We start from the raw sequence: 12,911 nt of genomic DNA, 5'->3' as shown, positions 1-12,911 counted from the left end.
CTCATATTAGTATTTATAAAGCAACATGCAGAATGCTGTAAAGTAAACCAGACACATTTCAGATATGCTTAAGTACCTACCATGATACAAAGGCATAAATTGTAACAGAAATGTTAATGTCACAAAGATTTTTTCATTAATTAGACCTGAGGTTATCTACATATTAGTGGCATTTTTTTATTTACAGGCTGATGACTCCATAGATCAGGATCAGGTATTATTTACATATGCATTAGTTATAGTATAGAATACAAAAGTTTGCACAACTGCTCAGCTTTCCAGAATAGCAGGTCAGATGTGAAGATTCAGTGAAGAAAGACAGGATTTCAGAAAAAGGATATTTGTATCATCATTAACTTCAAATGCCCCGTACTTCAGACAAGCTTCTACAAATAAAGCTGCTCTATCAAAGTACCTCATACTGTTGAACGGAAAAAAAAAAAATAAAAAGAGAATAATTTGTTATTACACAAACCAGAAAAGTATTCCCGGACATCACACCAAAACACTTGCAGAGAGGCTTTCTAAAACATTTTTATATCTCCCCTTCCTCCTTGCATGCAGGAACTGACACTTGCTATAAATTTTCCTGAAAGATCAGGGCTGAAATTACTCAGAAAAAAATCAGAAAAAATCATAGATACTATAAATCATTACTGCTTGGTCCATGGGTGCTGGCAATATTAAAGCCTGTAATAAAATGAAATGCCAGTTGTAGCCCATAGGTTAAATCTAATTAAAGAAAAATATGCTTGTGGGAAATGGAGTTGTAGAGAATTCTCAAAGTTTCACAGAAGGTTCACGTAGTATGGAAACTGTGAGATAAGAAATACTGACTAAGAAATGCTATGGAATAGAATAGACATGGTTGAGAGACAAACAGAACTAGAAACAAGTTTTAAAGGATGATTTTGTAAATAAGATTAGATACTTTAGAGAAATACAACAAGAAACATTTATAATGTATTGTAATTAGAAAACAGTTGGCTTCTGATTGTGATAGCATGAATTATAACATCTGTATTGTCTCACCCTTCTCATGAGACTGAAAATGGAATAAAAATTTTTAAAATGCCTCTCAGTTGCCCCATCTCTGGGTCAGAAAAGGGCTTAGTCCAACACATGCGAAAATAGAAAGATATCAGAAATAAGTGTGGACAAAAGAAAACACAGCCTGTGCTGCTTCACCTTTACCTGTGTAACATCTCTGCAACTTTTGTGAAGCAGCCAAGAGACAGGAGGACAAGAATGGCCTTGGATTTCTGGTTGACCTGTGGGGAGCAGAGGTGGTCGACCCAGCGGCGCAGCACGTCCGCGCACTCCTCCGAGCCCAGCCGCACCTGCGGGACACAGCAGAGCCTGAGCGAGCTCCCAGCAGCGCTGGATCCCGGGGGAGAACCATGTCTGAGCTCCAGTGATTGCAGAAGGCTAATTAATTACTTTATTAAACTGTATTATACTCTATACACTAACAAGAACTATCACTAATTAACTAACTAGAAAATGCGTGACTCTCTCCTGAGAGTCCCGACACAGCTGTGGATCCAACTGGTCCATGAATCCGAAACACCATCACCAGAATCCAATCAAGCAATCACCTTGGGTAAACAATCTCCAGACCACATTCCACATGGGCACAAACACAGGAGCAGCAAATGAGATAGGAATTGTTTTGATTCTCTTTTCTTTGCTTCTCTCAAGAGAAATCCTGAGAAAGCTAAGTCTCTCTCTGTTCAGAGGGCATGTGAATACCACAACCCCACACTCTGCTCCTGCTGCACTCTCCTCAGGGCAGCACCCTGGGCAGAAGTATCTGAAACCATCAGTTTTTAATAAAAACTATGCATGTTGCTTAAGTTAATACAGCATTAAGGAAAATCAGAGATATCTGGGTATAAAAGCACTTCATTTGGGTCACTCCATTTTTACCTATGATTAACATAATTTTTACCCCAAACTGTTCTAAAGCTTTTCTAAATCAAGAAGTTACTCTTCAACCTTTACTGAAGACAAAAAAAAAAAAAAAAAAAAAAATCTTATTTTTTCTGAAAAGCTGCATCCTCCACTTAGAGAACCTAAGTACAACTTTTCCATTCTTTCTTCAGGAAACAAAACAGAAACTCTACTTAAAAGATGCTGAAAAATGCTTACTAACACCTGTCCATTTATAATGTGGACAATTAAGGCTGTGTCTGGGTAGTTTTGCTGTAATTATGGCTGCACACCAAAACAGAAGGTGATGCCAATATATGTGGGTGGTGTTTAATTTTGAAATCAGCTCACACACTACATAGACCTTTGCAAAAAGTCACTACCCAGTTACTTATCCACACCCAGGAGTGAGTTTTTATAGTTTATTACCAACTTTATACTGCTGCAGCTACATGAACCTTCCCAAACTGCTGAAAAATTAGAAAATGGAGTATTCCAAGCCTTTTAGGCCCCACTGCTGTAATGTGGACAACAAGGGGACCGTGTGGTCAGAAGGCTGAACAATCTGCTAGCGCTGATTGAATGGACTGGCTTCTTGTAGCTGAATAGTATTTCTAAATGGTATTTCAGTGATTTAGGGAACTTCAGCACCCTCCTCAGCCTTTCTAAGCACAGGTGCTAAGCAGGTGGTTGGTGTTCTCATCCCAGAAGTGAGGAATTGCTCACCTTGGCCAGCCACGCTGCACGGTTCCACTCGCCGTAGGTCTGCAGGTAGCGACAGGCGTCTGCAGCTTTGTCAATCAGACACAGCAGCTGCACCCCCTCTGCAACAGAAACAGGCACTCCACTCAGGAAATCCAGGGAAAAACAGCTGCTAAGTGTGGGAAAGGATCCCCACACCCTCAGCACATGAAGATGGTGAGACTGCTCTCCATAACGTGGGTGCCAGTTATTGCATCTTCATTCCAGGCTACAGAGGCCCCACAAAACTCTCCTTTATCTTTGTTTTGAACACTAATTTAGGGGTTCACAGGACTTCTCATCATAAACACATGATGATCTTTGTATATTAAATACATAGAGCTCATGGGAACTTCTTTCTTTTAATTTAATGTTGTCTACAGTGCAATTATTAACAATCTACAGAGTGGAAAGTAGTTTTTTCCAGGCAAGTAGAGACTTTTAACTTTCTCAGCATGTTTGAGTATTTCAGTTATATGGTTGCAACTGAAATAATTCAGTTATGTTTCAGCTCTTGCATTAAGCAAAATTAACCTGTACTTGTAAGAAAACACATATTATGAAAAAAAGTCCTGAATTGAAAAGGAGACTAAATAAGTATTTCATGCCTTGTAACAGGGACATCAAATTTTAGTTAATTCTTCAATTAGAAAACTGGAAAATACATATTATGTGCAAGCAGCTTCTCTTTGTGAATGCAACTGCTAAAGATTTACTCCAGAAGTAACTTTTCCAGTGAAAATAAATCAACACAAGTTGGATTTTATAACTCAATTACTGATCTTTTTTGTGTTAACTACTCTGTGTAGTGCCTACTGCAGCACATGCAACATGGAAGATCCATCACAGCAGGATTCACTCCAATTTCCACTGGCATCCTTAAAAATGATGAAAATTATCAGTTCACAAGCAAAGAGAAAGAGAAAATTTACCTGCAAGCTTTCCATTGGCTATCATGTTGGTTGCTACCAGTTTAATGGTGCTTTGAGATGGCCCTGACGAGGTGACAGTTGTGACCAGGCAAGCTTTGAGTGAATCACAGTAATAATGTGCATTCTCTGAACTGGTTTCCAGCAGTAGTTGCACTGCTCTGTCAGTCTGGCAAGAGAAAAAAGCGCAGCTTTGACCACAAAATATTAATTTTGTTTAAAAGCCTTTCTATTTTTACCCTTTTTAAGACATGGAACAAATAACAATGGAAGTTATTCTAAAGCAGGCTACAGAAATATCTCCCTGTCTAGTAGTGACTAAGATTCTATTTTAATAGGACCTTTGCAATAAGAACAGCATTGAAAACTCATCATGAATTTAACATAAGAATGCAAAAATTCTGCACTGGGTTCATACAAGTAGGAAATAATAAATATAGTTAGAAAAAGCTTTCCTTGAATAGGCTAAGTACACAAAACAGACAGGGAAGAAGAATAAAAAATTCAAATATTACCCACAAACCTGGCCCAACAGAAGAAGCTGATCAGCACATTTTCTAGTATGATCATATGTTGATCTCTTCACTTCCTGGAGATTTACCCTTTCCAGCTGGAATTTCTGAACAAAGAAGGAAAAATATTTTAAATGTAAGCCTACCATAGGAAATAAAACCAGGCTTTTAAAAAATATTTACATATCTTGCCAGTTTTTTGGACCAGCCTCTATTTTTAAGTACGAGGAATGTTTTAATCCAGACTGGTATATTATTAATAAAAGTGAAATATGTCCAGGAAAGTGAGTGTTTATTGTACTGATGACATTCCTATTAAATTTGGTTTTGAACTCTTTGACATACCTGGAAGTAAGAATTTTCACACAGCACATCATAGCATATATCCAGAGGATTAAGCAGCTGCTCTTGAAGGACAGCTGTATCTGGTTTTGCAGGCTTTTCCTGGCATAAGCTGTGCAAATAGTGGGCAGCAATAGTCCAGAAATGCAGTTCAGATTCGTCCCCATACAGTCTGAGAAGATACAAAGCAGGATGTGAAACAGGCTTGCATTTTTTCATACACCACCTAAAATTATATTTCATTTTCTCAAGGACCATGCATTCATGTGGACAACACAAATACTTTGCATTATCAGTGGGACAAACTATGAGAGAGGATTATGGAATGATATTCAACAAGGTAAGTTACAACTGCAATTAAACCCCAGGAATGTTCAGCATAGAAATATGTGGAAATTGATATTTATTATTATTTTGCACTTAGTCACTGATATCCTCTTCCAACCACAACGTTTGGAAACCATCTCTGAATACAGACTGACTAAAATTAACTCAGTTTAGGCAGAGGAACCACACAGAACAAATACACTTGAAATAAACCCCAGGCCCTCCCTTGTTTGTACAGAGCTATTGTGAAGTTCTAAATGACATTTTGGGGTATGAACAACTCAATGTAATGTGGCTGCCAGCACAGCAATTATAAAAGTGCCACCAAAACTGAGGGGAGTTCCTTGTATCCAGCAAGCAAATAAAAGTGTTTCAGTAAGGTAACATTTCCATTTTAGTCCTAAAACCACTCTCTCAAATGAGTAACAAAGTAGTCTGGGGACAGTGCTAAGGACAACTGGGTGTGTTCCTAAACTTTAGCTCATTTCTATGCATTAATAGCATCAAGATTTTCCTAGGAAACATTTCCTGTATTTATCTGAATCTCTACTACCTGGCAACCAGGAGACATCTCTGCAGGAGAGTAAAATCTGGATCAAGCAGAAGTTTCTTTATGTCACTGCAAAAGACAGTGTTAAAGAATCTGTAAAATGCTGAGCAGGATTGTTGGGCTGCTTTTGAACACAACACATACAAACTGAAAAGATCAACCCCCAAAATACACTATTTCTTTTCTGAAATGAAAAATTGCATGAAAAATTTATGAAAACAATTACAACAGGAATTATATATGATTTGAAATATAACTGATGTCCAGGGGCAAATGCAGGGAGTCCATCAGGAACTTTTTATCCTTGCAATATAAGGAATCACCACCAGGGTGTATGCAAAGCTGCCAATTAGTCTGCAGTAATTCTACTAATTACAATATTAATTCAGCTACAAATAATCTTGCATCTATGTAGTCTCACAGAAGGAATGCACATGCACGAATTTAGGCTTTCCAGAGGTGTTTCAAACTGGATAAAATTGTTACCTTTTCTATCCTAGTAAATGAAAGGACAAATGGAAAATGGACAAAATTGTCTATTTACTAGCTTTAGCTTTAATTTTCAAAGTTTAAATTGAATGCCAAAATCTGTTTTCTGTATAAATACAGCAATGTGCATCAACATTACTCTGGAATTTTATCTTCAACAAAGGATTTTTGGAATTATCTTTTTTTTCCCTCAGAGCTCAAATATCCTAACAAACCTTGGAGTATTTAAGTAGCAGTGTCCAATGCAGTCTGGACCAGCACAGAGAACCCCTAAATCACTGAGAAGTACTACTTAAAACATTCCAAATGCTCACAGGTCAGTTGCAAATCATGTACTGACCCCATCAGCACCTTTAAAGCACCAAGTTTAAAATTACATAAAAATTACATAAAAAATAACTTTTTTTTAAAATAAAACCTGTCATTACTCAGGATTCTTTCTTCATTAACTGAATTGTCACAAACTTCAGATATTTTGTCTTCTCAGAATTCCACAGCTTACACAAGTAATAAGAGAAAAATTCTTACTTCGACAATGAATTCAACTGCTCTTGAAGAAGGTTTTTAATATTTTCATTCTCTGGATAATCACTGGATTTAAAAAAACAAAAAGGACAGAATTATCTGAAATGGGAGAGCACTACTTGTAGGAGAAAAACACAGGCACATACATGGAAACAATCTTTCATATTCTTTGGGTAAGCCATTCATGCAGGATTCTTTATCCAGTTACCAGTTCCAAAACAGCAGTGAAAGATTTGGTTTACTCCCATTGAACCTCAGAGTAAATGCCAGTATTTCTATTCCCATTTTTCTTTTTTTCATTAACCATAAAATTAATAAAAATGCCAATGCTTAGAGCATATTTAAGTGACCATGAGCACAGTCCAGGACACAGAAATGTGCTCCTCTGACAATGCCAATGTGGCTCTCCAAGAGCACAGACAGGTCTATCAGAGTATCACTTTCATTTACACTTTAGGAACAACTCTGATGGCTGCATTAGCTTCTAGAAAAAAAAAGAATACAGTTTTTCTCAGAAGTAATACAATGCCATAAAAATATTGCCAGGACTGAAAGCAGACTGCAGTTTTTAACAGCCAAGTGCTACTGAAAGTCAGAAAAAATACCTGACCTTAGAGTCTTAGCTATGTATTACTTTTAGCAATAAATAGTGAGATAATTTTAATTTTGATTGCCCCCAAGAGTGAGGAAACTTATACATCCAACAGTTATTTGCACAGAAAGACTAATAAAATATGTAGGCTTTAAAAATAGTGTTATATATAAAACTGTATTTATTCTTACATGTCCATAATATCTAGAGAATATTTCTCATCCCAAGGTTGATGCAGCAGGAATGCTTTTAAAGCTAATGAAGCCCTTGGAACAAGCAGATAGGGACACCACACAGGTTCTGAAACAAAAGGAATAGATTCATTATCCAGAGAGTCATGTGCAATAATGCTGTGTTCACTGATCAGAAAATGTACATCCAGAAAATATACCACAGAAAATGGGCACCAGGAAATATACCACAGAAAATGCACTACAGAAAATGTACATCCAAAAATGCATCTCCAGAAAATGTATCACAGAAAATGTGCACCAGAAAATGCCCCAGCTTGTTTGTAAGCACCAGGAAAATCATACATAAAAGTCTTTTCACACACCAAGCACAGGCTGCTAGACTTAAAAGCTTTCACTACACTCAAGCAAAAACATTGCATAGAAGATACAGGCTTATCAACCATGCTCAACTGAGAATTTCAGGATATTCCATAGTGGGTTTAGCCACAGACTCCTGGAATTCACTGCACTGGCTTTGATTATTGCTGTACAATAATCTCTACAATGATTATTGCTACATGGTGCAAAGTGAGTAAAGCTATACCATATATATGGCATGTTTAGTTTTGCTTTGTCCCCCTAATTCCTACAGTACAATACACGGATTAAACCCCATCATCTGTAAAGGATGGTGGGAAGTTTAATAAGATACAAATTATACATTAGGGCTGTCACACAAGTGCAGCAGTCAGTAAATCTGTATCCAGAACAAGGCGTGGGTGACAGGCAGCAAACGCTACCCAGTGACTGAGGAGTAGAACAAGTACCAAAAGCAGCTCCATCATTAAACATTCACAATTCCCTGTACTTCCTGTGCACTGAGTGATGTAGGACTCTCGTAAATGTGATTTGGTAAGTAAAACATTACCACAGAAGGACAGCTCAATCACAGCAGCCTTAGAGCTGGCACAGCCTCATCTCAGTGTGCTTGGCTTTACAACATCCATCTTTATAACTTAATATTGCAGAACACTCCTTTGATAGCAAAAATGGCTGTGATAAATTACATGTTTCCTCAAACAAACCCACACCACAGATCCCCACATCACAGTTTATTGCATATGTCTTAGAATCTACTGGGTTTTAAGGAAATGACTTAAGGAAATTGTATGAGTAAAGGTAGGATTGACTCAAAGGTCAACAAGAAGAAGAGTTATTTGGAATACAAAAAAATTTAGTTTAGTTAACTAGTTAAATATTTAAACTTCCTTCTTAGACATATGGCTAAAAAGATAAATAGCACTAATATTGCCATTTTAAAGGTCAGTTTGAAGAGCAATGAATCAGTCTACAGACACCTGAAAAAATCCCAGAAAACACATTTTTACCCATCAACAAATGTTTCTAAATCATGTAATGAGTATCAGTGATGCAGGTACTGATACCTAATGGTTTTAAAGTCAATTTGCTATATATCTGTACAAAAAAGTTCATATTTGCTTCATTTATATTTAAATTAAGATATTAAAAAGTATGTGCTATTTCAGAGATTAAACTTGTATTAAAAAACTCATGCATATGACCTAAGCATAAAAGAATTAGCTGTATCTATGAAAAGCAGTAGAAAGTAGAAAATCTGCACATGTGACAACTCCCAGTTCTAACAGAAGTGCTGAGCTCCACTTTCCAAAGAGGAGTGCAGAAGAATCAAGCAGTGGGCAGCAAAAAAGACATGAACACACCTATTAAATCCTGCTCATCCATCCTGAAACACGAGGGCTTCATGGACAGGTCCAGCACTCGGATGCATCCATCATCTGATGCCAACACCACTTTGTCTGACGTGCACCAGTCCACGTCCAGGATCCGGAAATTCACGTTCCTCCCGCTCCTTAAACTGCTCACCATTTGTACCTGCAAAAAGTTCGGTTATTTTTTTATTTTTAGCAGCCTCTCCATCACCCAGTGTGAGGCTGTGTCACACACCCAGGAGGCACAGCACAAAATTCACCAGGAAAGGTGAAGTTAGCCATAAATCATTTCAATAATGGTCTTTTCTGGAGAGTAAGGAATTTGGAAACCTTGGAATAGGTCACATGGTTGCCCTGGAGTAATACTATTTCCCAATTTAGGGCTAAGAAAAAAATCCTTTTGAGCATAGTGTACAGCTGCCTTTTTGTTATCTTTTCTAACAGGACAGGATTAGATGTATAATAGAAATGAGACTATAAAATATTACTAGAGATATTCTGAAAGGCTTTTGACTGAAAATGTGAATTTAATTTTTAATGCTTTCATGCAGGAAACTCCTTTATCCTAGGAAAAAAATGAAGGAACAGCTATGGGAGGAGTATCTTGTGGCATCAAAACTATTCAAATGTGCTTCAAGAAGAGACTCATTGGGTAATATCCTACTCTACTTATGTAGTTCACAGTAGTTGTTCATATCTGCTGTCCATTATCACCAGTGGAGTTTCATATTGCACCAATTAAGTGTCTGAGTTTGGAGCTGGTGCTCATTACAAAGTGAACAGGAAAAAAAAATTAAAATTCCTCTTTCATGCCCTGATACCTTGACCTTATTCCAGGGGCTAAGTTAAAACAGTGCCATTATATTTCCTGAGCCATGGTACTATAATTCCCTGAGAGACCTAAAAGCAAACCCCAGAAGGGTTGTGAACATAACTAGAACTTCTGAGTAAGACGAGAAGCTAGAGAATGTTAATGAACAGGTGTCTGGTTTTCTGGTATTCCCTAACAAACTACATCTATTGACCATACACAGAAGAAATCTGCAGTGAAAGCAATCTCCTATCCACACATTAAAGTCTCAGACTGGGGACTCCCCCTTACATTTTCAAGGTCTGCCTCAAAACCATGGCAAGAGGATGACAAAGAGGATCTTGGACGTTGTCAGCTTTAAGAGTGGAAGACTTCTCATTGATGGCAACTCAAAGATGCTTTATAGGGAGTAAAAGTCTTGTGAGAAAAGCCACGTGACTTTATCATACAACTGCCAGCACGAAATCCCGACTCAGTAAAACCTAATCCCTCACTCATCCTGACCTGCAGAGGTGAGGTGTGGGCTTTGAAGAGAAGTGCCTATCAAACCCACAGCCACTTACCTCTTTTGAATCCCAAATTTCTACCCCATCGTTGTACATTGCAAGAAGTTTTTGATTTCCTTTCCCCGGGGCAAACCGTATTTTTTTCACCCAGCTCCGGTGAGTAGGAATCCCCCTAAGGAAAGACAAGATTAGGATCCACCTTCTATACCAAATATTGTAGGAAACTGAATCCTTTCCAGGAACTCTGCAGATCCTGGTATTGCACACACTGAGGAGGAGAACAATCTCTCTATAGATGCACACACAAATGGATGTCCAGACTGTGAATTTATCAAACTGAAATGATGAAATGCTTGGAATAAACACTACAATACATAATGTTTAACCAGAAGCCATTGCAGATTTAATGTAAAAAAAGATATCTAACTGGTTTTAAAACCTTGATTAAATGTTAATTCTTCTGAAAACACAAGAGATTAAATGTAGGTAACTGTGACACAGTAGACATTTTCTGAATTTTTATTCCAAAATACCTGCTTTTTCCCTAGAGTGAAGAACAAAAATGAGGAAGGATGAAAATATTCCCCATTCCAATACTCATCATCTCATGTTTGACAGACTTAATTTGCATTCATACCTGGATACTCTAGCCTTCAAATCCCAGAAGTTTAAGTTTCCATCAACATCTCCAAGAACCAGGATATCCCCTTTCCAGGCAATACAAGTAATGCTACCCATACTTCCCTGAAAATATTTAAGAAACAGAAAAATATCTTGTGAATAATAGATTCAAAGATATGAATAAATATTTCAACATTGGTATTCATTTAAAAAAAATTATACAACATGATAGGCCAAACAGTTAAAACAGGAAAAATTATATATAAAACTGTGAAAACAGAAGTGCTATCAGTTTTTAAGTTGGACTTCATATTTCAGATTTCAAAGGACTACATTACTGACCACTTGCTGCGACAAAGCTTATCCCTAATGTTTTTCTGGCAATCAAAGCTAAGTAAAAAATTAAAGCATCAATGATATAGAAAAATTCGAACTCACATCTGGAGGAATTCTTGCACTGTCTTTTACTGAGTTTCCTTCTACTGTGAGATGATAAACCTGCCCATCAGCACCTGTAAACACAAAGTGCTCCCTGGCAGAGATGTTCTGGCTCAGCTCTGATTTACTTTCAGCTTCCTGCAACAAGCTTTAAAAAGAACATGAGACACAATTATTTCTTTCTTGAAATCAGAATTGCAAGGCAAATTCTACCTCATGCACAGAAATAGCACAAAAAAAAAGAGCATATATGCTTCTAAACACTTTGTGCAACAGTTAACTATTTATTACTTCCAGTCTTGTAGAAAGGGGAACTAACTTGTCCAAAGGTAAGTAAATAAGAGTTACCTGGTAAGAACCAGATAACCAATGGACTGCCACAGACACACCCAAGAGTAACAGGTACATCAAAGTCCCCCATATAAAAAATAAAGGGAGGCCCATAAAGTTGTTTTGCTTGCTATGCACTCAAGGATCAGTTCCAAAATATTCTTTTCATTACAAGAATGGCACATGGTGGGAAAGGAACAATTGCTGTAGCCCAGGACTCCATCAGGAGGGGGGATACCTGATCACAGAGGATTCCACACTGCTGACTTCAGTGTCTGATGCCACTGTCTGCCGGGCCATGGCCTCCCTGGCTGCCAACTGCTTCTTCCTCAGGCTCTTTAAGTTATGGGAAGGTGACCACTCCTGTGGAAAATAGCCCAGGAAAATGGGAAAGACAAAGGTTTATTCCCCAAATTTATTGGGGCTTTATAATGATTTCCAAGGAGATCTGTAGTACCTCCCTCCATCACCCAAGGTGTAGAGCAGATTTCTTCATCAGAACCTCCGTTTTTCCTGCCTCCATTTGGTGACAGATGAAATGTTAACACTTTTTTCTGTATATGCTACAGCTACAGTAACACTCACTGCAAAATTGTTCAAAAACTTTATACTATTTCAACGTATCACATTTATTAGAAGGCAACAGAGTTTATTCCTTACCAGAGCAGTGGCTGTAGGGAATTTAGACATTTCTCTGAGCAGAGTGCAAGTTCTGACATCCCAGATCTCCAGTGGTTTGTCTTTAAATACCACAGCTAGGTACTGCCTGAAACAAATGAGAATTTACTCCAGCAAGAGTCACTTGAGCATTTTACTTCATGCTGTTCACACCAGCACTCTAAAGACCCTCAAAAACTAGTTAGCAGAGCAAATCAAATCCCCCTCAGAAACTTATGATTCCCTTGAGTTACTGAGGAGCAAAACAATGTCTGAAAAAGAGTTCTCTTCAAAGCTAACAGAATTACAAATTTCTGCCAGGTGGTTCTGCACAATTACTGTGGAGGAGACAAGGGGAATAATTCATAGAGAGCAGCAGCACCTCTGATCTCACCATGTTCAGCCTGAGTTGATGGCACAAAACACCAGAAAAACACACAAGACTGCAGGCTGGACAGAGTTTTTTTCCCTCCTGCAGACGCATGCCACTTCCTAATTCTGGGATAAATGAGCATAAAATCATCCCACACTAAACACTTGTCAGTCATGTCTTCAGACTGCTGATCTGTGGAGCTGGGTGAGTGTAAACACCTTTAATACACCACTTTTCACATTTAACTTGAAAATACAGAGGCCGCAGCAATTTGTCCTCTCAGGCACTGCATTCATTTCTCTGCAAGCGAAC

General features: G+C 37.9%; 1 protein-coding gene across 4 annotated transcripts in view; it reads right to left on the bottom strand.

Moving 5' to 3' along the window:
- Positions 1-12,911, bottom strand: part of WDR11 (WD repeat domain 11) — a 34,905-nt gene that overhangs the window by 2,297 nt on the left and 19,697 nt on the right. For all 4 annotated transcript variants that reach the window (XM_030276547.4, XM_030276548.4, XM_030276549.4 and 1 more), the window contains exons 14-28: positions 12,230-12,335; positions 11,808-11,932; positions 11,240-11,387; positions 10,818-10,924; positions 10,238-10,352; positions 8,855-9,026; positions 7,131-7,239; positions 6,351-6,413; positions 5,337-5,402; positions 4,460-4,628; positions 4,126-4,221; positions 3,606-3,771; positions 2,659-2,756; positions 1,195-1,340; positions 342-421 (exon numbers count right to left, since the gene is read on the bottom strand). In XM_030276547.4, the coding sequence (XP_030132407.2) occupies positions 342-421; positions 1,195-1,340; positions 2,659-2,756; positions 3,606-3,771; positions 4,126-4,221; positions 4,460-4,628; positions 5,337-5,402; positions 6,351-6,413; positions 7,131-7,239; positions 8,855-9,026; positions 10,238-10,352; positions 10,818-10,924; positions 11,240-11,387; positions 11,808-11,932; positions 12,230-12,335 (1,766 nt within the window). The remainder of the gene's footprint in view (positions 1-341; positions 422-1,194; positions 1,341-2,658; positions 2,757-3,605; positions 3,772-4,125; positions 4,222-4,459; positions 4,629-5,336; positions 5,403-6,350; positions 6,414-7,130; positions 7,240-8,854; positions 9,027-10,237; positions 10,353-10,817; positions 10,925-11,239; positions 11,388-11,807; positions 11,933-12,229; positions 12,336-12,911) is intronic.

The sequence above is a fragment of the Taeniopygia guttata genome, chromosome 6 (genome assembly GCF_048771995.1).
Source record: "Taeniopygia guttata chromosome 6, bTaeGut7.mat, whole genome shotgun sequence".
NCBI classification, from domain to species: domain Eukaryota; kingdom Metazoa; phylum Chordata; class Aves; order Passeriformes; family Estrildidae; genus Taeniopygia; species Taeniopygia guttata.
This window is presented reverse-complemented; position numbering and strand designations above follow the sequence as displayed.